The sequence below is a fragment of the Corythoichthys intestinalis genome, chromosome 7, assembly GCF_030265065.1.
Source record: "Corythoichthys intestinalis isolate RoL2023-P3 chromosome 7, ASM3026506v1, whole genome shotgun sequence".
Classification (NCBI taxonomy): domain Eukaryota; kingdom Metazoa; phylum Chordata; class Actinopteri; order Syngnathiformes; family Syngnathidae; genus Corythoichthys; species Corythoichthys intestinalis.
This window is the reverse complement of record NC_080401.1, coordinates 35,684,876-35,711,936: the sequence shown is the minus strand read 5'-3', so window position 1 is coordinate 35,711,936 and position 27,061 is coordinate 35,684,876. Positions and strand designations below refer to the sequence as shown.

General features: G+C 37.9%; 1 protein-coding gene across 1 annotated transcript in view; it reads right to left on the bottom strand.

Moving 5' to 3' along the window:
* The window catches only part of olfml2ba (olfactomedin-like 2Ba), a 35,570-nt gene extending 12,384 nt beyond the window's left edge, over positions 1-23,186 (bottom strand). Inside the window, exons 1-6 of the mRNA XM_057840124.1 lie at positions 22,836-23,186; positions 19,913-20,176; positions 19,698-19,805; positions 13,419-13,568; positions 9,063-9,261; positions 1,926-2,777 (exon numbers count right to left, since the gene is read on the bottom strand). Coding sequence (XP_057696107.1) covers positions 1,926-2,777; positions 9,063-9,261; positions 13,419-13,568; positions 19,698-19,805; positions 19,913-20,176; positions 22,836-23,012 — 1,750 coding nt within the window. The 5' untranslated portion in view covers positions 23,013-23,186. The remainder of the gene's footprint in view (positions 1-1,925; positions 2,778-9,062; positions 9,262-13,418; positions 13,569-19,697; positions 19,806-19,912; positions 20,177-22,835) is intronic.
* Between the last annotated feature and the right edge of the window lie 3,875 nt (positions 23,187-27,061).

Sequence of the window (27,061 nt, the reverse complement as noted above, 5' to 3'; positions counted from 1 at the left end):
CTTCCGATGTTTGATTTTTTATTTTTATTTTTTAACATTGGTATTTTTTTTCACAGCACAAAGTTATCAAAGAAATCTGGAATTATTACACTATACTATAACCTATTATGTAGCCACATTGAGCCAAGGATATACAAAAAACATATCACTGAAGTCCAGCGAGAGAAAAAAAATCTAGAGAAATGAAGCGTCATTTGCCCAAAGAGCATGAGTACGCTCTAGTGAAGAAAACATATTTCCTATTAGGAAATTAAAAGGATCATATATCAGTTTTTTTGTGGTCAATTCTTAACTTTGCTGAAGGAACCGAACCCCACTTCATATGTGGATTCACTGAACCCTTCGGAATTAGATAATAAAGTTTTTTTTTTTTCAAATTCAAAACCGATATATCTACAGGGTGACCCAAAAAAAAGTTTACACTGCCATAATACAACTTTAATGCCATGTTTATTCATCTTAGAATTAGAATTGAATCACAAATTATACATTATTGTAAAGAACATGTATAGTACACTCTATTTTTCAATGTGTCCTCCCTTAAGTGTCACAACAGCCTCCAGGCGCCTGCGGAACGCTTGACAGGTCTTCTTTATGTAGGATGCTGTCATCTTTTCCCAAGATCTAACAATGGACCTCTCCAAGGCTGCCACAGAAGTTTGTGGCTTCTTACAGGCACTGTCCTCCACAATTGCCCATATGCTATAATCCAGGGGATTGAGAGCTGGACTCTGGGGTGGCCACATATCACCTTGTCAATCAACTTTTTGGTCCGCACAGATCGGCACTTCCAGACCCAGGTTTTCGTGAGGCTGTTCCAGTATCTTTCAGCTTCTTTTTAACTTGTAGACTGCACATCTGGATATTCTCAGATTTGCTGCAATCTCAGTAGGTTTCAGACCGGCACGCAGCAATTCAGGTACAGCTAAAGTTTTCTTTATTTTCAGCAGAAGCACAGGAATTGTAGAGACGAGAGATTACCAGCTGCATTGAGTGACCTTAATGCATCACTTAAGCATGACAACCTAATTAGATATGTTTCAATGGCTTTTAAACAAGCAGTCAACTGAGTGTAAACTTTTTTTTGGGTCACCCTGTAAACTAACAAGCTAATAATTTAGCAAATTCTCATTAAAAATTCTTCTCATTTTGACAGCATGTTTTATAAATAGGTCAAAATTTGAGACCACGCAGCCCATTGGTCTGTTGTATTCCCTCATACCAAGTGCGAGTCAACCTGCCACTGAGCAAACCAGTTCCTTCTCCCATCAGATCGAGGACTAGCAGTTAAAAGAAATTGATTAAGCCTGTAAACTGGGAGCAAACCAGTCCAAAATCTGGCCTAAAAAGCCACTTTGCCTAGATTTAATCACCTAGGGGTTCAGTCGAACACAGGATAAGCACCACTGGCTGGGAGAAAGGTTAAAATCCGCGTTTTCGAGTAATGTTGATGGCAGCGCTCAATGTCAAACTCCTTTTACCTTTTTACCTTTTTTTTACTGTGCTTTAAAGATACCACGTGATTGAACAGGCCGGCGTTATCATAGAATGGCAAGCTTGAGTATGATTGGTTTCATGGAGTCACGTGATTATTGTTGCGAAATCTCATTGGTAGACCCACTGTGGGCATCTCTGGCAACAACAAAAAAGTCAAATCTAATATGTAGAATAAGGAGGAAAAATATAACGACTAGTGTAGCCCAAAGTAGTGACGTAAGAGTGACGTTTTTTCTTCAAAAAAAGTATGGCTTAGTAAAACTACTCTTAGAAGCACATTTGTCTCAAGAAGTTACTCAAATGGTAAATGGTGTTATACTTATATATAGCTCTTTTTCACCAAGTAAACGTAATGCATTACTACCCACCTCTGGTATTGGGACAACACTATGTAGAGTATTTATGAAAGTGGTGCGACATCAACTTACCAGGTTTCCGTGTGGTGGCGCCCTCCTGCCTTTGCATTATGTCCTCAAACTCCAAGTCTTCCTCTTCCTCCTCCCAGCTTATCTTGTACTTCCTTTTGACTGCAGGAGCCCGACTGGACATGGCGGAGGTTGTTGTTGTTGTCGTTGTCTTGATAGTAGTAGTAGTGGGTGGAGATGAAGTTGTCACAGGTGTGGTGACAGATGGAGAAGTGTGTAGAGGACTTTCGGTAGAAGACACTGGAAGAGTGGTGGGCTCTGAGTCTTGTGGGGTTGTGGGGGCAAGTTGAGTGGATTTAATTGTTGGAGTGTTGGTGGTGTAGGATAAAGTAGTTCCACTGCTGGTAGAGTTTGGTGCTCCTGAAATTTGCATTTGATCACCTATTTGAGAGCTCATCTCAAGGCTAGGAGTTTCCATTGTGGTAGTTTGTGTACTACTTGTGGTGATTGCTTGGGTTGCTATGATCATATTCTCAGGAGTTACAACTAGGGATAGATCTTCTGTCAAATTCTCTTGGGTGATATTTGAAGGAACAGATTGAGTTGCAGACTTTTCTGTGGTGGAGTTTTGTGTGGTTGTGTCGGGTGCAAATGTGACGTTGTTCGTTGTGTTTGTCTCAACCGTTGTGAAAACTGATGGCACATCAATGTCTTGGATCTCCTCACTCAGAACTTGGGTTAGGTTTGTTGACCGACTGGTCTTCTTAGAGTCTTGAAAAAGGTTTTTCCTTACAGGGTGGAATGATCTCGGCCCCGCCTTCTCTCTGGGACGAGGACGAGCTCTGTGTTGTATAAGATTCTCCTCAATGAGGAGATCCATTTGACCATCACCACTGAATCCATGATATTCAAAATCTGCAGAGGATGGAGAAGTTTGTGTCAAAAGTAGGACAACTTAAAACATTTGTGTTAATCTATTAAAGGCGTAGGTTTGGTCTCAATATTAGTAGGGATGATATAACAGCATTACTTGCATGTACACTTTTTGCTGGGGACGGGACTTTATAAAACCAAACAGATTATTGAACAAGGGTCAGGGCTACATTTCTCACGAATATGATCCTAATTAATTGATAGGCTAAATAATCAATGCAAAATAAATCTGTATTGACTCAGCCAGTTATTCGATGTCGGTCGCAGTTAGTCAAGATATGCAGGGATCCGACGTCGGATTTAGGTTAAAAAATTACGAAAGCTGTACCGCATACAAACAGGAAGGATTGTCTCAGGAGTGATTTGTTCGAGGATTCAAGGTAATTATTATATTTTTCGTACCATGCATGTGTTTTGAAACATTGTAAAGAAAAAAATCAATGGGAGAAATTAGCCGCTACAGCATTGGCATAATACTTCGCAATATTTACGTAAAATAACTGCTAACTGCACGTTTTTTTTTTTTGCTTTTAACCAAGAATTGAGACTTTTTAATGTCCATATGAGGGATTTTAGCATTTATTCACAAGCATTTTCAACAGATAAAGCTCTTTGTTTACATATTGCGGCCGCCAATTTCTTGACTGACTAGCATTATAGTTCGCAATATTTACGTAGAATAAATGGTAACTGCTGTTTTTTTTTTTTTTTTTTTTTTTTTTCCTACCAAGAATCGAGTCTGTTTTACGTCCATATCTATAAAGAATTAAGGGATTTGAGCATTTATTCACAAGGATTTTCACCGGAAAAGCTCTGTTTACATATGGCGGCTGCCATATTAACTGACAGACTAGCATCGTACCTCGACATATTTTCGTAAAATAAATCCTAACTGCACGTTTTTGTTCTTTGTTTGCTTTTCACCAAGAATTGAGACTGTTTTACGTCCATATCTAAAAAGAATTCATGGATTTAAGCATTCATTCACAAGAATTTTCAACAGAAAAAGCTTTGTTTACATATGGCGGCCGCTAATTTCCTTACTGACTAGCCTCATAGTTCGCAATATTTACGTAAAATAAATGCTAACTGCACGTTTTTTTGTTTGTTTTTTTTTTTAACCACGAATCGAGTCTGTTTTACATCCATATCTATAAAGAATGAAGGGATTTAAGCATTTATTCACAAGGATTTTCACCGGAAAAGCTCTGTTTACATATGGCGGCCGCCACATTGACTGACAGACTAGCATCGTACCTCGACATATTTACGTAAAATAAATGCTACGTAATTTTGTTTTTTCTTTTAACTAAGAAACGAGACTTTCACATCCGTATCTATAAAGAATTCAGGGACTTATGCATTTATTCACAAGAATTTCAACGAAAAAATCTCTTTGTATGTGATTCCACTCGGTCAGCTTTGACGGCCACGGCAACAATGTAGGCTCCCTATTAATCTGCCTTGCCCCTTGTCCCGTCATTGTCATTATGAAGTCTATGGATTGTTCTACTGTACATCTGAGGCGTACTAGATTACCCCACGAGTCGAACCAAAGTACACTCATGAAATTCTGATGTGTGATTTCTTTCCACAGATTTTTATTTCATGTCAGTGTCCCCCTGAATTGGACCCATTCTTGAATAGCTCCCCATTTTTCCTTAATAAAGGAACTTGCACTCTGTAGCCACAGCGTTGCAATACCGTAATGCACATAATGCAAACAATGATCCAAATTTGGGGCGGCTAGCTTGACTTCGTTATTCCTTGTGAAGGCTGGCCTGACCGCAGTAGTTTTGCAGGTTAGCACGTTCACACAATTTAATGTAATGCTAACTCGGATGCAGGTCAGACTTTCAATAGCCAAATTAGTGGTGTTTCCCCCATCTCCACAACATTGACGTCTTTTTACATTACTTACAGTGGCTGCTGCTGGCTAAAATAAATTTCTAATATCCATCCTCTTCGAAGGGGGCAGAGGAGGTGGCATGTTGTCGATATTAATCTGTCGGTGCTGTGTGAGTGTGCGTGTGTGGTGAAAAGGGGCTGGGGGGCAAGTCATCAGCCAATCAAACGTGCGTTTGAGTGAGAAAAAAATGGATCGGCATATTCAGCAAGTGAAAAGGTATAAATGTAAGTCTGAACTTAATTAAAATAATTCACTTAATAATGGTAGGGTCTGTTATATCCTTACAACATATGAGAAGAAGCCTTCCCATATGTTGTAAGGATACAATTGACCCTACCATTATTAAGTGAATTATTTTCATTATGTTTAGACTTATATTTACCCCTTTTTCACTTGCTGAATGTGCTAGTCCATTTTTTCCCCTTCATACTCACGTTTGATTGGCTGATGACCTCCCTGCACACACACGCACTGATCTGACAAAATACAACATGCTGCCAACATGCCGCCTCACCCATCCCCTTCAAAGAAGAAGGATATTAGAAGTTTTTTTTCAGCCAGCATTAGCAGCCACTATAAGTAATGTAAAAAGACGTCAACGTTATGGGGGTGGGGAACACACCACTAATATCGAGACTGAAATTTTGCTACGACCTGCATCGGAGTTTGCATAACATTAAACTGTGTGAATTTGCTAACCTGCAAAACTCAAGCAGGAAGGCAAGGCAAGGCAAATTTATTTATATAGCACAATTCAACACAAGGCAATTCAAAGTGCTTTACATCACATGAAGATCATAAAAATCACATTTAAATCAACACAACGTAGAAACGAAGACAAAAGATCGCATTTAATCACAGAATAAAAATAAATAAATAAAATAAAAATAAACAAAAACTACTACTACTAATAATAATTGAAATCAGCAATGGAGATAAAAACAAGAGGAATAGAAAGCAGGTAGATTGAAATATATAGACAGTTATAGATATGCAGTGCTAAACAAAAGCGTTTTTAGCCCTGATTTAAAAGAGCTAACAGTTTGAGCATACTTCAGACGTTCGGGTAACTTGTTCCAGAGGTGAGGAGCATAATAACTAAATGCTGCCTCACCCTGCTTGGTTCTTGTTCTTGGAACATGCAGAAGACGGGTTCCAGACGACCTTAGGGGTCTAGATGGCTCATAGGACTCTAACAAGTCAAGCATGTATTTTGGTCCAAGGCCATTAAGTGTTTTGTAGACGAGCAGTAGTATTTTATAGTCTATCCTTTGACTTATTGGAAGCCAGTGTAGCGATTTCAAAACTGGTGTAATGTGGTCCAGCTTCCTTGTATTTGTGAGGACTCTGGCTGCAGCATTCTGTACCAGCTGCAACTTCCTGACTGATTTTTTATCAAGACCTGTAAATATACCGTTGCAATAGTCCAATCTGCTGAAAATGAATGCATGCATAAGTTTTTCCATGTCTTGTTGAGTCAGAAGCCCCTTAATTCTGGTTATATTTTTTAGGTGGTAATAAGCGGATTTAGTGACGGACTTTAAATGGCTATCAAATTTTAGGTCTGAGTCAATAATTACGCCAAGGTTTCTGACTTGATTTGTAGCTGTAAGTGACATTGTGCTAAGTTGGCTGCTTATCTTTGACCTTCCCTTTTTTGGCCCAAAAATGATCACCTCTGTCTTCTGCACATTTAACTGGAGAAAATTCTGGCACATCCATTCATTGATTTGATGAATGCATTTGCTCAGGGTGACTAAGGGACTATAATCATATGGGGACACAGAAATGTACAGTTGTGTGTCATCTGCATAGGCGTGATAGGAGATGTCATACTGTTCCATTATCTGAGCTAACGGAAGCATATAGATGTTAAATAAGAGTGGTCCAAGAATTGACCCTTGAGGGACTCCACACGTGAATTTGGTTCGTTCTGACTGATGGTTTCCGATTGACACAAAGAAATCCCTATCATGTAAATAGGATGTGAACCACTGAAGAATAGTGTCAGTAAGCCCTACCCACTGTTCCAATCTGCTGAGTAGTATGTTGTGATCAACCGTGTCAAATGCGGCGCTGAGATCCAATAGTAGTAGAACAGATGATTTGCCTGCATCGGTATTCCGACGAATATCATTTAGGACTTTGATAAGCACAGTCTCGGTGCTGTGTTGTGGTCGAAATCCAGACTGAAATGAGTTAAAAAGATTGTTTTGCATCATATAATTCTGGATCTGTTCGAACACAACCCTTTCGATAATTTTCTCCAGGAATGTCAGATTTGATATTGGCCTGTAATTACTAATGGTTGAGGCATCCAGATTAGGTTTTTTTAGGAGAGGTTTTATTAATGCAGTTTTTAAAGTCTGAGGAAACTCTCCTGTTTGGAGAGAAGTATTTATAATCTGAAGTATGTCTGGGGCTATGCAATGAAAAACAGTTTTGAAAAAGTTTGAAGGAAGGATGTCAAGGCAGCATGTTGTGGGCTTTAATTTCGACACAATTTCTGTTAAAGTGGCATAGTCCAAGAGGCTAAACTGTCTAAGATTGACGTGGGAGACATTTTGGGAGGCATTTAGTGTAAAATTTGTTAATCTGGAGTTGCACACAGTCTGTCTAATCTTTAGTACTTTGTGTGTAAAGAATGCTGCGAAATTATTACAGGACACCTCAGATGCCAATTTCTGAGGTATTGATGCTTGTGGGTTTGTCAGTTTGTCAACAACAGAAAATAGTGTGCGGGTATTGTTAGTGTTTCTACTAATGATCTCTGAAAAATATGACTGTCTAGCATTTTTCAGTTCCTGGTTGTATTTGCGAAGACTGTCTTTGTAGTTATCATAAAAAACTAGGAGTTTGTTTTTTCGCCATCTGCGTTCTGCTCGTCTACAAACTTGCTTTTGTTTTATAGCTAGTATGGCATTTCTCCAGGGTGACCTCTTCTTTCTTGACAAAGATTTTGTCTTAATCGGGGCAATAGTGTCAATTACAGTCATCACACTGGAACTGAAACTATTTACAAGTTCTTCCACTGGAGCTATTGTAGAGGTTAATGGTGAGGCATAGGCCTGTGTGAATAACGCACAAGTGTTATCACTTATGTAACGCTTCCTAATCACCTCTGTTTCCCTTTTCAGAGGATGGACAGGGGTGGTCATTTTAAACATAATGCAGTAGTGATCAGACAGAGCAACATCATTCACTGTGACCTCAGAGATGTTAAGACCTCTGGATATTATTAAATCCAGTATGTGCCCTCTGTTATGTGTTGGAACTGTGGAACACAGGAAGCTGCGTAGAGGGAAGTGTCCTCCACTTTTGTATGGATTTTCTGCTGTTAGCGTTAATTAAACTGTGAGAAATGTAGTGAACCGAGGTTTACCCCTTTCTAACAGATTTTCATTTTTGTTTTGTTTATGTGGTCTTAAAGCAACACTTGGTCACTTTTCAGTTTTGGTCGATTTTAGCCACGCTGGTGAACAAAAGGGGTAGTTTTTTGAAGACTGCGTTTCCCATGAGGACCAGCACATGAGCGGATAGTGACTTCGTATGAGGGGTGTTACAGAAAAGAATTGAGAAGACGCTATTGCATTTCTATAAACTGTAACTCCGTCTGCTAATTCCAATTAGCAGTCCTGGTGGATGTTGTCTATCCGTCCTGGGAGTGGAGCTCTCCTGACTGTGGTTCTCCCCAAGGTTTCTCATTTTTTCCAAACAGTTTTTGGAGTTTTTCCTTTCTGACATGGAGGGTCTAAGGATGATGCCCAGAACTTGGACTAGAACTTTATGTAATTCATCTACTGTTTTTGACTGTGTATCATTTTGCCTCTGCAAAGCCCTTTGAGACAACCTTAGTGCTTTAGAAATAAAAGTGAATTGATTTGAATAGAAGCACTGTTATAACTCAATACAGATTTATTTTGCAATGATCAGTTAGCCTATCAATTAATTAGGTTCATATTCGTGAGAAATGTAGACCTGACACGCGTTTACCCAATCTGTTTGGTTGTCCCATCCCCAGCAAAAAGTGTACATGCATGTTATGCTGTTATATCGTCCCTACCAATGTTGAGCCCAAACCTACACCCTTGCTATAAATGCAATGCGAAGCAAATAAGCAGTCATTACCACCAACACGGCTGAGAAATATTGATTTTTTTTGTGTTTGTTAGTAACTGAATTTTTATGATCTCATTTCTCATTTTGGCTTTGCCAAAAAGGCTATTCATTGTCACCAGCTGGTTCTTATCAGAGTGTACGCTGCTTATTGCAAAAACAGCACAGCTAGACAAATAATCTGCATCTCATTGTTTAAAAACCTTGGCCTTGGTTATTATTTGAGGGCTGGTGTCATTTACCGTTCTCTTCATGTTCCCCGTCGTCAGTGGCCATTGGTTCTGGCTCAGCTTTGTAAAAAGTCACTCCTCTGATAATCATTCCATTATGAGCAGTTTTTGACCCTCCTGAAACTTCCGTGTTGGCCACCTTTTTGGGAGCCACGTGGGGTTTCTCCTTGGCGACCGGAGTTCTGGCAACAAACTTCTCCCCATGCTTTTCCTGTTTGTGGACAGAGGAAAAGCCTCAAAATTATCCAGCGAGATGAAACATTGCATGTTTGAACAGTAAGAGTTTACCAAACAAAAACAGTTTTTCACCAATAAATATTTATTTTGAGCAATAGTTGGAGCTCTTGGTGAAATTTAGTGAGATGAGATTTCAACAGTATTGTATAGTTTTTGTATTTACTGGTGATACACAACATCTTGTTGCCATGTTTTCATCACATTAGAGCTTTTCCACGTAGTTTCAGTTTTCATCAATAGCCTTGTGTAATGCCCTGGAGAAAACATACCAGCATGGTGATTCCATTTTGGGAAGGAGCCCACCCAACACTTCTGGACAGTATTCCCATTTCACTTGCATGCTGTCACGGGGTCAGCAGTGCTACAGTCACCCAGTCATTCACAGCCAATGGCCATGTTTCGTTCCCATTGACAGAGTTAGATTGCGTTGATTATTTGTAAAATTAGATTAATCTCAAAATGATTTGACAGATAAATCCATCCAATTCATCAAATTAGCACTGCAAGTCCTTGCAGACCAAAAATGATTGGACATCTATCACCATATTTGGCAGCCAATGAGTTAAAAACTAACACTATAGGATTGCTAGTTAAACAGGCAAATCCATTGTCAAGTTTGACCTCATTACCCCAAAATTGAATCACCACTTTTGTTTTATATTACAAACATATTCTGCAAATTTGATAATAATCCCTTTATTTACAGGCAAATAAACAGATCCAAATACATTACCTCCGCCTTCAGGAGGTTTTACTTACTGGCAGAGGTATTAACTGAGACCTGGTGTCCACATACTGTACTTGGACATCATATTTTGGATCATGTAGACCACACTTACAGTGGTATGAAAAAGTATCTGAACCTTTTGGAATTTCTCACATTTTTGCATAAAATCACCATCAAATGTTATCTGATCTTTGTCAAAATCACACAGATGAAAAACAGTGTCTGCTTTAACTAAAAACACCCAAACGTTTATAGGTTTTCATATTTTAATGAGGATAGTATGCAAACAATGATAGAAGGGGGTAAAATAAGTAGGTGGACCGCTGCCTAAGGAGGCTTAAAGCAGAAATGTGAAGTAATTTCATAACATGCCAAATAGGGTCACAATTAAAGTAATTAAACATTGTCCAACAAATAAAGCATGAAAAAAATAATTTATATGTTGTATATTTGACAAAATAACCGCGTTTCCGAAGTTCGAGCCTGAAAGGGGACAAACCCGGAAGTGATACGTCACACCGAGAACAGCGATGGCAGCGCTCCATACGGCCGCCATACAACACCCTTTAAACAATTATTCAAACAGCAATATAAGCGATAGATCGAGCGCAAGGGAGGAGATCCAAGTTTTTGAAGAGTTGGAGGAAGAAGAGGAGGTTGGAATTTTATGTTGGACCTAACATGTATTAGCCAGACGCTAATCAGGATGCAAACAATGTGCCTAGACTACCTGACATGGAATGGAGTCAAGACCCATCGAGATTACAAGATTGGTAAGATATAGGCTGTTATGATTTTCATGATTTGAAGATGCAGGCATTTGCACATAATTTTATGTTTTTGTCTATCTGATGACATTGTTAAAAAAAAAAAAATCTGACTTCATGTTCATTTTGGCAGATCCGGCTGCTCTCGTGCATATAAAATAATAATATAAAAACGTTGGGGGGAAAAAAAGGAGATGAGTTGTTGATGGCTTTCTCCACTTTTTTGTGGCAACAATAAGAAAACAAAATAATAGCGGACTGCCGCCACATTCGACCGCAAAGTTTTGCTTCTCGCTGATCTCCTCCTCGCCTCCTACTACTCCAGCATCTCTTAAACGGATCATGCATAGTGTCTTGTTATGAGCTTTTTGTTTACAAATGTCTCGAACACACGACCTGCTGACAACTTTGTTTCTTTATTAACACATGGAGCTAACAGTACGAACACAGCTCAGGGCTCTCGGCAGGAGGTGGCGTCTAATGGCATGAGCAAATGTAGTTTTTTCACACAAGCGAACAGATTACAAAGCACCACTTCAGTGTTGTCCCGAGACTACATTTCCCATGATTCACTGCGTGACCTGTACGCTCGCTGATTCGCTGCCAGACATTAAAACCAACACGCTTGTTGTCAATTGTCACCTGTCAGTGGCTCTCGTAAAACACAAACTAGAAGGCTATCAAGCAATCACCGTGAAAGAAACGCCGGACCGTACAAATGCAATGCAATGCTTAAAGCATGAAGGTGGAAATACATAATACAAATACAAATAAATGTGCACAAACTCACCGGCGGTGTGTGTCTCTTACGGCAACGTGACCGTGAATTACCGCGACGCCGACCCGCTTATATGTACATCCACACCCCTTTCCCGAATGACAGTGGATTAACCCTTTCGGACAAACATGGTTGGCCAACCTTACTTCACAATTCCGCTTTAAGAGCAATTGAAACCAATTTTTTATCAAACAATTTAAGTCAGATGTGTGCCCAATCACTGATGAGTGGTTTAAAGCTACCTTGCCCACTATAAAACACACACCTGGTAGGACTTGTCTTGTTGAGAAGCAATGTCTGATGTGAATCATGGCTCGGTCAAAAGAGCTGTCTAAAGACCTGCAATCAAGGATTGTTGATTTGTATAAAGCTGGAAAAGGATACACAACCATGTCTAAAAGTCTGGATGTTCATCAGTCAACAGTCAGAGAAGTTGTCTACAAGTGAAGAGAGTTTGGCACTGTTGCTTCTCTCCCAAGGAGTGGCCGTCCACCAAAGATGACACCAAGAGTTCAGCGCAGAATACTCAGAGAGGTAAAAAATAACCCTAGAGTGTCTGCTAAAGATTTACAGAAATCACTGGCACAGTTTAATATCTCTGTGCACACATCAGCTATATGTAAAACTATGGCCAAGAATGGTGTTCATGGAAGGACTCCACGGAGGAAGCCACTGCTGTCTAAAAAAAAACATTGTTGCTCGTTTAATGTTTGCAAAAAGGCACTTGGACACTCCACAGAAGTTTAAGCAAGACATTTTGTGGACTGATGAAAACAAAATTGAATACCTTGGGAGTAAAAAAACAACGTCATGTATGGAGGAAAAATGGAACAGCTCACCAACATCAAAACCTCACCAGCACCGTGAAGCATGGTGGAGGTAGCATCATGATTTGGAGCTGTATTGCTGCCTTAGGGCCTGGACAACTTGCAATCATTAATGGAAGAATGAACTCAAAAGTTTAGCAGGATGTTTTGCAGGAAAACCTAACGCCGTTTGTCAGATAATTGAAGCTAAAAAGAGCAGGGATGCTGCAAAAAGACAATGATCCAAAACACAGAAGTAAATCAACTTTAGAATGGTTTCAGAAGAACAAAATACCAAGTAAAAGTCCAGACTTCAACCCCATTCATATGCTGTGGCATGACCTAAAGACAGCAATTCATGCCAGACATCCCAGGAATCTGACTGAACTAAAGCAGCTTTGTAGAGAAGAATGGGCCAAAATTAGTCCTGATTGATGTGCCAGACTGATTTGCAGCTACAGGAAGCGTCTGGTTGAAGTTATTGCTGCAAAATGTGGGGTGGGGTACAAAATGTTAAATGTGATGGTTCACTTACTTATTTTCCCGCCGTCTGCCATTGTTTGTATGCTATCCTCATTAAAATATGAAAACCTGTAAATGTTTGGGTGGTTTTAGTTAAAGCAGACAGTTTTTTTTTCATCTGTGTGATTTTGACAAAGCTCAGCTCACATTTGATGGTGATTTTATGCAGAAATGTGAGAAATTCCAAAAGTTTCAGATACTTTTTTATACCACTGCATATACTAAATATTAATATTGCAGACTATATGACCCAAAATGTAATGACTTTAAGGGGTTACGTTTTTCATTTTCTTTTCTTTAAAAAATTTTTTTTTTTTAATTTTTTATTAAATTACAGAAATAGTCACTTGCCTTATAAAGAGTTGAAGTCAAATATTCTATTGTGCTTAAAATACGTTTATAAAGTAGATTTTTAAAAACAGAATTGGTCTGACATTACATTGAGAATGTATTCTTAAATATAACTTTTGGGGGGGGGAGGGTTCGACTGGTAATTTTGTCACATAACTTTGTTAATGACTCCGCATTTACCTTGTTTTGAGAGGCTCCTGTCCCATCCGGATCATCTTCGTTGTGGGAAGGTGAAGAGTGGGTCTTGGTCCTTATTTTAGTATCATCTGTCGGCCTTGGTGGGTTTGTGTGGGACTTAACCTCATCTTTAGTCTGGTTCAAGGCCATCACCTTCACACAGTCATAAACAAATGTGATTATAGCAGTGAAGATGTAATGACAGTTTTGTGTGTTTTATGTTTAGCTTGACAGTAAATGATCACGAGTTAAGCTATCCACTGGCCAAATTTTTTAAACTACAACATTTCTGTTTTTGTTTAAGTTAAAAACAAAAAATATTTTGTACAGTGATGTCTACAAAGACTACAATACATAGGAGTTTAGAAATATGTAAGGCTCATTCCAGAATTGGAAGACATTTTATATTATGTCTTAAGTTTCAAATTTTAAATAATACACATGCAAAGTACTAGGACATGCTGAGAAAAAATCTAAAAGGAAAACAAAATAAGAGGAAAGAATGCTTAAAAATGTGATACACTACAGTGATCCCTCGCTACTTCGCGCTTCAAACTTTGCGCCCTCAGTCCTTTGCAGATTTTTTTTTCAATTAAAAAAATAAATGAATAAATACAGATGAGCTGTCCCGATCACATCACGTAGTCTCACTCTCCCTCCTGCTGCTTTTCTTGGTCAGGAAGTGCACTGGAGTTGCTTAATAAAGTTAATAATGATTGACAGACATTCAGGTTTGATCTTGCTAGAGATGCTTCGAAGTTGAAACTTCAAAGCGCCGCATGCGTCAATCATCGTTTAGCTTCTTTAACAGTTGCTATGGCAACTCATTGTGTGTAAGTGAGCAGCCTGAGCGGATTTGAGAGGACTCGCCCAATGAAGCATTTAATAAAGACATGCATTTTTCTAGTTTATTCTTGTTTAAAAATAATTCAGTGGGACAGTAACATGTTTAAAACTTATCTACTAATCTACTAAACTAATCATAATTATTATATTTGTAGTGCTTGAAAACCATTTAATAAAATTAGGGCTGTCAAACGATTAAAAATTTTAATCGAGTTAATTACAGCTTTAAAATTAATTAATCGTAATTAATCGCAATTCAAAACATCTATAAAATATGCCATTTTTTTTTGTAAATTATTGTTAGAATGGAAAGATAATACACAAGACGGATATATACATTCAACATATTGTACATAAGTACTGTATTTGTTTATTATGACAATAAATCAGCAAGATGGCATTGACATTAACATTCTGTTAAAGCGATCCATGGATAGAAAGAGTTGTAGTTCTTAAAAGATAAACGTTAGTACAAGTTGTAGAAATTTTATTTTAAAACCCCTCTTAATGTTTTCGTTTTAATAAAATTTGTAAAAATTTCATTAAAAAAATTAACTAGTAGCTCGCCATTGTTGATGTCAATAAGTACACATTGCTCAAGTCATGGTGCTTAAACCCATAAAATCAGTCGCACCCAAGCGCCAGCAGAGGGCAACAAAACTCCAAAAAAACGCAAGTAACAAGTGGCCATGGCACTGTGCTGTGTCTTTTTGTGCGGCGCATGTGCGTTAATTGTGTCAAATATTTTAACGTCATTAATTAAAAAGATTAATTACTGCCCGTTAACGCGATAATTTTGACAGCCCTAAATAAAATATATATATACATACATACATAAAAGTATCTCTTTCCAATGTTAAATCTGAATAAATATATTGAACACACACGAACACACACACACACAATTAAAAAAAAAAAAATACATTCCTCGCAACTTCGCGGGTTTTCTCGAATAATAAGGGATCACTGTACTATAATATCAGCTAGCTAAACAACTAGATTCTACTCCTGAGTAAAGCTAACAATAGTATGGATTTGTAACCGTTACTGTGATTATATCAAATATTGTAAACACCAGAAAAATTATGTCATAATAATTTTGATCTATAAAATAAGCTTCTCAAGCCTTTGATAATTTATTACCTATTATTGATGAATGTAGTACTGCAGCGATTAATCGATTAACTCGAGTAATTCGATTAGAAAAAAAGCTTCGAATCAAATTTTGCTGCTTCGATGATTTGTTTAATTAGAGTGGCATTGTAATGGTTTGTTTTGAAAGTGTTTGCATTTAGTTTTATTGATTTGGGTGGATACAGTCCCCTCTAGTGGCAACAGTGAATATGACATAACTCGTGTAATGGCTGAATCCAATTGCTCCCCTGTTAAGGCCAAGATAAAGTTGTAAGTTTTTGTTTGAGCTAATATGTTTGTATCTGCATTCGTAATTTAGTTTAGAAGTATATTTAGAATTTTTTTTTTGTGGGAATATGTATTTGAACAATTTGTTGAGAACTTAAACAAAAAAAACCGTTACCATTTAAGCTAGCGGACTTTTGCTATGCAAGTTAGCCAATTGTTCTTTTAGTGTACTTAGATCCTCATTTATGTTTTTTTTAAATACCATTTGAGCCCAAGCTCAGGTATTTAAATGTTTAATGAAAGTGTAATTTTGCATAGTTTGAGGAAAGACTCAGTAATTTTATTTTGTATTCGAATTCAATGCTCTTTTGAAAGTGCGATCTTAGCAAGCCAAAATAAATATTGCTGCAAGAATAAACACTTCTTTCTTCTTTCTGTCTCCTAAAATCTATGCTGCAAGGCATTTAATGCTTGTAATCCGATTACTCGATTATTCAAACTAATTAATCAATAGATTAATCGATTACTTAAATAATAGATAGTTGCAGCCTAACCCTAGATGAATATGTTGCAAAATATTATTTCAAGAATTTTGAAGTCAAAATGCCCTCAAATTCTGGAATGGCCCATAATACAGTATAGTACTATGTTAATAATGCTCCATTGCAGTGGCAATTTACTAGAGAAAACTCCTCCATATGATCAAACTTCAATGTCTCTTGCCCAAAGTTATTTTGTTCAACCCTGTTCCAAGTAAGTGTAAACAATGCTTTGTGGGAATGTTTCAGCAGCTGCCATGTTATACATTATATACTGTAGACTCTGTACTGTATAAATACTTCAAACCTAAATGGAGCCTCATTTTTCTCCAGGTTTTCCCATGGTTGAAAAAGTCTCCAGAGGCCACTTAGTGGGGAAAAGCACATCTATTTTCAGTTCGCCTAACAATGGCTGTATCACATCCCATGTCAGTGAGCCAGCCAGTGTCAGAGCAAGTCAACGTTTACACTCTGCCAATGCGAGAATTCTATACATGGCAAACGTGAGTAAGTTTTCCTCCTGTCGATTTTTTCCCCTCCTGAAATGTGAGGTGACGACACCATAATTTGTCTCGGCCATGATTACAATTGGGATTTATTTTGAGTATATCAGAGAGGAGATAGTGACCGCCGCATTCTTCAGGAATTTTTATGCTTTCTGATGCAACCCCTCTTGAATAAGAGTAAAGATTTTATTTGAATAATGCCAAGATATTTTGTCCAGAGTATGCTTTTAGGACACTTTTTTCATTTTTTAATGGAAATTTGTGATGCTCCAGTAACAATATATGGTCACAAGTATTGGTGCAATAACATAGTTATTGTCCAAGTGCATGCATGATCTTGGTTTCAGAGAGAGACACAAAGGATTCACCTAGTCTGGTAAAATACTTCAGGACAAAAAAATTCTTTTTAGCTTATATTATTAGTTCATTAAAATAAATAAAAACACTTATGTCTGAGATGGCTCTGCCTAACATATTCATTCATCATGCCAGCTGTTACCATCTGCTAGAAGACTGAAATTCCCATTTGCCAGGAATTTTTTTTTTTATTATTCTTCAAAGCTGTGGCCATTTTAAACACACAAACTAAAATAACTCTGCGGCCAGGGCATGGTGTCCAATGCAAATATTTCTTTTAACTCTTTGACCGCCATCAATGACAGACAGCAACAACTTCGGTCATAAACCTGATTTCAACCTCATTAAACATGTTTTCCTAAACCAACATCAGTGAATGCTTGTTTGGCAAATTAACAAAAAAAAAAAACAAAAAAAAAATAAAATATCCCAAAATCCAAAATGTTTTCACTTTTTCACTTCTTCCGGGTGGTATTAGTGTTGTACCAATACTGATACTAGCACCGGAAATGGCCCCGATACGGCACTAAAATGCTGGCATCGCAATCGATAATGTTCTGACTCTTTTAGATTCGATTCACTTTTTAAGATATAAGAAAAAGAAGACTTCTGCTGGCACACGGTACCAATTGCGCACCGTTTCCAACGTAACCCGTTGTAACCAGACCGAATGAAAACGGTTTTGAAATATTTTTTTTGGAAAATCAATCCAATCCAATATCACAGAGCTGTGTATCGAATAGACATGTGCCGATTACTGGTTTCAAGGTATACGTGGTATGAAAACGTCAAGGTTTCAAAACCGCAAAAATTTTCCCTTATACTGTCCCTAAGGTATTACCTAATTTTAATATCCCAAAAATGCATGGGGAAATCTCTTGCTTGCAGCTGTAAGGCTCAACCCTCTCCCACTGGTTGTTGCTCAGTGTCAGTGAGTCAGCTGTGCTACACGATTAGTGGAGGAGGTGAAACTTTTTCCCCCATCGAAGTAAACGATATCGCTGGTATGGGAATACGTCCGCTACAGAAAAGTTACAGACGACCGCAGCTTAGAGGAGGCCAAACCGACATGTAAAACATGTTTGCGGAGGGTGGCTGCCGAGGAGGCAATACCTCCAATATGATTTCACATTTATACAAAATTAAAGGTTAGTAACACTGTCATGAATGTTTCCCACCAGCTACGAGAGTTAACTGTAGTGCATTTAGTGTGTGTAGCAAAGTAAGTTTTCTCTCCGGCAACTGTCTGTGTTGAGAAAGAGAGTGTGTGTGTGTGTAATGTAAACATGATACGAGTCATACACACGTGTTTTTGTGGAAATTAATTCAATTATTTTTGTTTTGATGATAATAACGTTGAGCCGTGACTGTGGGTTTAGGCTTAACTAAAGAACTGCATTCATTTTAATTTTATTTAGAATATTTTGTTATATTTAAAAATATATATTTTAACATAACATTATATGTGTGTTCCGATTTGCTAATATGTGAAAAAAAATCCTGTTGAATGGAAAAACTTTTTTTTTAAACCCTATCCCAGATATCTCAAACACATTTTAGAGCTGTAATTGCGATACCGTGAAATTATTACATATTAGACATGTTGTATATATTATATATATATATATATAAATATATAAAATAATTATGTTTTAAACATGTTAATGTCCCACCAAATAATTTTTAAACAAGAATAAAGTATATAAATGCTTGTCTTTATTAAATGCTTTATTGAGTGAGTCCACTCAAATCCCCTCAAGTTGATCACTTACAGTGAGTTGCCACAGCAATGTTTTAACAAGTTAAATGATGATTGACGCATGCGGCGCTTTGACGCTTTTGTTTACAGGCATCTGTCAATCATCATTCACTTTAATAAGCAACTCCGGTGTACTGCCTTACCAAGATAGAGCAGGGGGAGGGAGGCAGAGTGATCGGCCCGTGACAGCTCATCTGTATTTTTTTTTTAATTAAAAAAAAAAATCCGCAATGGACTGAGTGTGCGAAGTTTGAAGTGCAAACTAGCGAGGGATCACTGCATAATTCTACGTTCATACTGCAGTGGTGTCGGATAGATGTCCGATTTATATCCACATATGATAGAGGCCCAAGTCAGGTTGAAACAAAAAATGGAATTGGACTGTTTTGTCTTCATGAAACAAGTTCAAAATTAACTATGACTGCCTGACTCACTCCATAAATATCCAGAATTCACAGAAACATGATAAAGCCCACAGAAAAGGGTGCATATGCCCTTTGCTAGCTAACTCTGAACCTACAGGCAACAATTATCAACAAAGCGGAGTTATAATAAGCATAACTGAAGAGTGTGGATGCCCTCTACTGGCTAACTCAGAACCCACAGACAACAATAAGTTCATAATTCTTTAATCTAATTAATCAGCCCTGACAAAAACAAGTAAAAATCGGGGTCAGAGCATGAATGCGTATATGTCACTAATTTCAGTCTGATCTTTATATCTGAATCTGAATAACGCAATTTTTAGTTAATTCAACCCAAGAAGAAGAACAAAGTGAAAACTTGAGACCTTCCAGGTGATCTAAATATCAGATACATGTGTATGTGCAAAAAAATCCAAATCGACCTGCAGTGTCAACGTAGCCATTTAAAATCTACGAGCCAAAATGGATTCTCCTCCATTGTCCGATACCTTTTCAATGTGCGTCACACGATCCACCAGATTGCTGATGACGGAGTGCAGTTTGGGTAGATCCATCCCATAATAGGAACCCTCCAGAAGCTGAAGAACGGTGGCCAGCTAAAAACGATCAAGCGGACTAGGTCAAAAGACGAAATGGGGAAAAAATCCAATCAAGCGCCGTGATGATTCTTCGCTTTTTATGGGGGGCTGATTGGACACTTCACCTTGACATCATCTTTGGCAGCTTCCCTAAGCTTTTTCAGCCTGAGCTCTGCCTCGCATGGGTTGACCGCAGATGGAGGTGCGATGCAGGCGCACTTACACTCTGGACCGGACGTGATGGTCTCCACCGTGTAGGAGTCGTGCGCCGTTGCGCTGCCCTCCTCTATCCGCCGGCAGGCGCTCCTGCTCAGGGGTCTGACAACACATTGACACCGACAGTCAGAGCCTTCCGAGAGGGCTTTCACTTTGTCATAATCACCCAGCAGCTACAAAGAGAAAAGGATGGTATGTATTTTTTCACCACACTCAAGGTAATAGACAAAAAATTGTAAATTGAATCCAGAAGGATTTCCATTGTTTTGCCTTTAAACACCACCACAATGGGTTTTAAGTAAATTCAATGTTGTTTTAGCTGGGATTTTTGCTGCCATTGATGGCGGTTGAGGTCAAATCCATTTGAACTGTGAGAGGAGATTGGATGTCCATCGCCCGTCAATGGCAGTGAGTGAATTAATGGCCAATCATTCACCTGATCTAAACCCAGCTGAGTATGCATTTCTGTTACTGAACAAGTGAAGACAGCGCAACGTTTCGTCTTTATTAATTTAGTACAGGGGAATAGTGCCGATGACAGCAAAAAGCATGTTTATTTCATATTTCACGCGGTATTTCATGCTCCTGAATGAAATGGACCGCTTGGATGTGTGTGGATTATTCAATTTTTTGAATCCCGCGCCATGAAAATGAGTGACTTCCTGGATTGAAGAATGCGAATGTAACGTCAACCGGGTAACCATCTCACAATAAAGCCATTACTATATCGCATGCAGAGGGACTGCCGATACAGCTTATTTTGCGGATTAATTCGTTTATTTTTCGCATCACGCCAGCCCAATGTGCTGCAGGCTTTTGTTGCTGCATCAGGGAGAGGCGTGTGAGCCTGTTTGGGTTTCAAAAAGTTCCTGTTCACCGCGGAGAATGGCCACTAGGAACCGTGTGGTTCTGGGATTTTTGCTCACCGTTCTTGTTATCATTTTGACACCAAGGGCTGAGATCTTGCATGGAGCCCCAGATCGAGGGAGATTATCAGTGGTCTTTTATGTCTTCCATTTTCTAAAAATTGCTCCCACAGTTGCTTTCTTTACACCAAGCGTTTTACGTTTTGCAGATTCAGTCTTCCCAGCCTGGTGCAGGTCTACAATTTTGTCTCTGGTGTCCTTCGACAGCTCTTTGGTCTTTGCCATAGTGGAGTTTGGAGTGTGACTTAAAGAGGCTGTGGACAGGTGTCTTTTATACTGATAATGAGTTAAAACAGGTGCCTTTAATACAGGTAACTAGTGGAACCTCGTTAGACCTCGTTAGAAGAAGTTAGACCTCTTCGACAGCCAGAAATCTTGCTTCTTTGTAGGTGACCAAATACTTATTTTCCACTCTAATTTGGAAATAAATTCTTTAAAAATCAAACAATGTGATTTTCTGTTTTTTTTTCTCCACAGTCTCTCATGGTTGAGGTTTACCCATGTTGACAATTACAGGCCTCTCTAATCTTTTCAAGTAGGAGAACTTGCACAATTGGTGGTTGAGTAAATACTTATTTACCCCACTGTAGCTGAGTGTCTCCATATAACAATCGGATACAAAGGAAGTGACGTCATGGAGCGTGCCATCGCCATTTTTAGTGCGGCATGACGGAATTGTAAACATTGGAGGCAGACGATCAAGACGTCGCATTCCTGCAGTATGTTTACAACACAAAACTACGTACCTTGGGGGGCTGAAACGCACCTTCAACGTAGTAGGGACAGGTATAAAAATAGTCTGCAAAATACCGCAGAGAGAATTATCTGTTCTGGTGTAAACATAGCTGTTTATATTGTATTTCTATTTCTATTTAGCCTGTCTATTAGGTTTTCTTTAAAGCTCATGATTCATCTTGTTACTTCTGTCAGGCAGCAACATCATCAATAAACATAAGTGAGCACATTCTATTAACAGCCATATGTGCACATCCATCATGTCTGAAACATGACACTTCAAAGTCATACTTCGCATTGCTGCGAAATGAGTTGCTTTCGGAATTCTGTTTTCAAACTAATTCTGTACTTAGACGTGACCCTCAATTTGCGCTGTGTTGTAAAATCTTTGGGTATAAATACTGGACAGTACGGCTGGGGATCTGGCTTCACTCCAAAGGGGGGAAAAAAAAATTCTTTTTTTTTTTCTTTCACATTTTCTTTTGCGTATCACCCGGATTGTTGTGTCAATTCTTTTCAGGATTTTTCAGGCATTTTTTGGTTTTTTTTTTTTTTTTTAACTGTTAGTTTTCATACATCTACTATTTTATATTAGCATTAAGATAGTGGACACTGTAAAAGTGAAATGTATTTGGAAGTTCGTGTAATTTTCTTTTTTCTGTGTGTTTAGCATTACAGTTGACCTCATCTGCAGTATAATTAACCTCTTGAGAACCATTAACATCTCTCTTTTATTAGGAACTGTTCAAAATCTGCCAAACTAGTCTAAGTAGTCATTTTTTTTCTTAGTCTAAAATTCCCCAGCCCTGCTTGGAGGTATCTCTTTACTGGAGATTATATTACATCTAGTTTTTGCGAAGTATTTGTGACTTCAGTTGATGTGGATGAGCCGTCGTGCCTTCAAGTTTTTGTTTCAGATTCATGTTGTTAATTTTTGCCACTTGTTCACTTGCATTAATATCTCCTTTAAGATGTTAACAGGTTGGATTCGTCTTGAGAAAACATATCTGGCTAAGTAGCATTTGATGAATCCTTATTTATACAAAACTCTGCATAAATGAAAACCCACATAGAAAATGGACTGTTTCATTTCAAATCTATTATGGTGGTGTTTAAAGGCAAAAATCCATCTGGTACTAACTGTATGATCCATTATAAGTGTACAGCTTACCTTTGAGAGGGTGTTTTCCCCGTCATCTGTCGCCTCCTGCAGCTTGTTGGCACTTTGCCCAGCCTCTGTGTCAGTTTGCAGCCTGAAGTCTGCAGAAGCCAGGCTGTTTGGCGGCGCGGCCACTCCGCGCTCCAAAAGCGCAAAGTGCACCAAGATCACCATGCACCACTTGAACATGCTGCCAATATTCAAGTCCCTCTGGATGCCAATGAAAGGAAAAAAAAGTTGCAGATTGTTCAATTTAGTAGATGTTCAATTTAGTAACTGAGCAAAGTCCATAGCGAGTCTAGACTCTGGAGATGAGGCTCTATGAGGCCATGATGTCAATGCACTGATGGAGAGTGGAGGCACAGAGAGGGCGTGTGTGAAAAGCTGTGAGCGTGCGGACAGGAGGCGGGACCTGGTGAAAAGGGCGAGGAGGAGTTCAACTCACAATACATCAGCACTGGAAAAGTAAGTCTCTCAAGTAATAAATGGCCCATGGTGTTGCTAACACTTCTTTAAGTAAAGTAAATGATATATTTGTGGGTTGCAGTGCATATTTGCATCACTTGAAGCATGTGTTACCTCCTGGATCACTGATGCCAATGTGCAGGTTTAACTTATGTAATTCTTGAATACTTGTGTTCCATAAATAAGTAGTTTCAAGCAGGGGCCAGCCAAGCATGCATTGCATTAAATTAGCATTTTTTTTCTCTTTAAATTGGTTAGTATTTATTACTTTATCTTTATTCTCAATTTATCTAATAATTTGTTTGTATGATAAAAAAATATGATATAATATAAAAAAAAATATTGTATATATACTAGGACTGTCAAACGATTAAAATTTTTAATCGAGTTAATTACAGCTTAAAAATTAATTAATCGTAATTAATCACAATCGCAATTCAAACCATCTATAAAATATGCCATATTTTTCTGTAAATGATATATATATTCTATAAAATAATTTGTTGGAATGGAAAGATAAGACACAAGATGGATATATACATTCAACATACGGTACATAAGGACTGTAGTGGGCATTTGACTCTACTGTCATTTAAATCTGTCTATGCTGTCCTCACTCCGAAGCGTCTACTTTTTCCAAAGCTAGACAGCTAGTGAACGACGCCTTAATAATCATACTTCTTCCTTTTTCATCTGATTTATTAATAAAATGGCCTCAAACCACTGTCCTCTTTAGACCGTAGTGAAACTACAAAAAAAAAGTACACAAGCATTGCATTAGCAACAACGTTAGCTTAGCACGCCATACAGGTTCACTAAACATAAACAAAAAGCGTCTCATACAAAAAATATAACATTTCGCTTACTAACATAATATGTACATTCTTTACAACAACCATACTTACGGACAAATCTTGTCCAAAGATCATATAAGCACAACATTACAACGTAGGCGTCAGCCCGAGACGTCGTGCAGCCAAATTGAACTGGCAAGAAAGCAATAAACCATGTTGCAAAGCGACCACAAGAGTTCGCTGTTAGATAGCACAAAAAACCATGCTGTAAAACTTACCAAAAGGCAGAATACTGTCTGAGCGGGACATGTGCGTTAATTGCGTCAAATATTTTAACGTGATTAATTTAAAAAATTAATTTCCGCGCGTTAACGCGATAATTTTGACAGCCCTAATATATACAGTATATATATATATATATATATATATATATATATATAAGTATATGGCGGAAAACACAGACAAGACTAAAAAAAAGCAGTTTCTGCTCTTGCACTCCTCTTTAAAAGAAACTACTGTATTTTAAGCTAAAACAACTGTTGTGTTTGATAGAACAATACGTCTGTATGCTGCCATAGCAGATTCATGGTGCATTAAGCCCCCGAACTATTTTTAATTTGTACGTTTTACCCTGAAAACCCCCGTTTAAAGACATCGCGCAACCGCTTTTGTTTCAACCCAGCCATAAAATTAAGGTAATTAATGATATTTATTATTCAAAATGTCTGTCGTTTTTAGCTTTGAATCATTAATTGATGTCTCTGACTCATATTTCGTTTAAAAAAAAAAAAAGACTTAAAAAAAATTATTCATTCATTCATATATTTTAAACTTTTAAACAAATTATGTCACTATGAAAAAAATGGCATCTGTAAAAGTCACGGATATCTACCTCATAACTATCGCTTAATTGTTTTGTTTTTTTGTTACTGTCGCATTTTCTCCGATATGTTAGATGATAAATAATCGATCCAAAAAAAAAAAAAAAAAAAAGTTTAAAAGGGTAAATATATTTCTGCATCGCGACCCTTGTTATATTACCATGTTTTATATATATATATATATGTATGTATGTGTATATATATGAATTAATATATACATTATATTAATTTAGTTTTTTCTTTTTTACAAATTTGAAAAAAAGGTTTCATTAAGACCTTATTTTTCAAATTTTGTGATTCTCTGACAATTGCTTCATATTGCACATATATATACTGTATAATATATATATATATATATATACACATATATATATATATATATATATATACACACACATATATATATATATATATATATATATATATATATATATATGTATATATATATATATATATATATATATATATATATATATATATATGTATATATATATATATATATACATATACAGTATATACTGTATACGGTGAGGAGAACAAGTATTTGATACACTGCCAATGGGAGAACCCATTGGCAGTGTATCAAATACTTGTTCTCCCCGCTGTATATACAGCTGAGCATCAGTATGGGGAAGAAAGGTGATTTGAGTGACTTTGAACGTGGCATGGTTGTTGGTGCCAGAAGGGCTGGTCTGAGTATTTCAGAAACTGCTGATCTACTGGGATTTTCACGCACAACCATCTCTAGGGTTTACAGAGAATGGTCCGAAAAAGAAAAATATCCAGTGAGCGGCAGTTCTGTGGGCAGAAATGCCTTGTTGATGCCAGAGGTCAGAGGAGAATGGCCAGTCTGGTTTGAGCTGATAGAAAGGCAACAGTGACTCAAATAACCACCCGTTACAACCAAGGTAGGCAGAAGGGCAACTCTGAACGCACAGTACGTTGAACTTTGAGGCAGATGGGCTACAGCAGCAGAAGACCACGCAGGGTGCCACTCCTTTCAGCCAAGAACAGGAAACTGAGGCTACAATTTGCACAAGCTCATCGAAATTGGACAATAGAAGATTGGAAAAACGTTGCCTGGTCTGATGAGTCTCAATTTCTGCTGCGACATTCGGATGGTAGGGTCAGAATTTGGTGTCAACAACATGAAAGCATGGATCCATCCTGCCTTGTATCAACGGTTCAGGCTGGTGGTGGTGGTGTAATGGTGTGGGGAATATTTTCTTGGCACTCTTTGGGCCCCTTGGTACCAATTGAGCATCGTTGGAACGCCACAGCTTACCAGAGTATTGTTGCTGACCATGTCCATCCCTTTATGACCACAATGTACCCAACTTCTGATGGCTACTTTCAGCAGGATAATGCACCGTGCCATAAAGCTGGAATCATCTCAGACTGGTTTCTTGAACATGACGAGTTCACTGTACTCAAATGGTCACCCGATCTCTATCGAATAGAGCATCTTTGTGATGTGGTGGAACGGGAGATTCGCATCATGGATGTGCAGCCGACAAATCTGCACCAACTGTGTGATGCCATCATGTCAATATGGACCAAACTCTCTGAGGAATGCTTCCAGCACCTTTGTTGAATCTATGCCACGAAGAATTGAGGCAGTTCTGAAGGCAAAAGGGGGTCTAACCCGTTACTAACATGGTGTACCTAATAAAGTGGCCGGTGAGTGTATATATATATATATATATATATATATATATATATATATATATGCTATATTAATTGTTTTTCCTGTTTTACAAATCTGAAAGAAAAAGGTTTAATTAAGACCTTATTTTTCAAATTTTGTGATCCTAGTTTTTTCTGAATTGTGGCGGAATACAGTGATTTTTTTTTTGCTGTATTCCCTCGTTTTTCGTGGTTTTCGCAGAAAAGTGGGGGAATAGTGTTTTTCACGGTAAAGCTGGGTAATACAGTAAAAACAATTTCCGCTTTTTTCCCTCGTTTTTCACGAACACCGCGAAAAGCGGAGGAATACAGTGAAAACATTTTTCGCAGTGTTTTTCACGGTGTCCGAATTTTTCACAGAAAAGCTGGGTAAAACAGTGAAAAAATTTCCGCTGTATTCCATCGTTTTTCA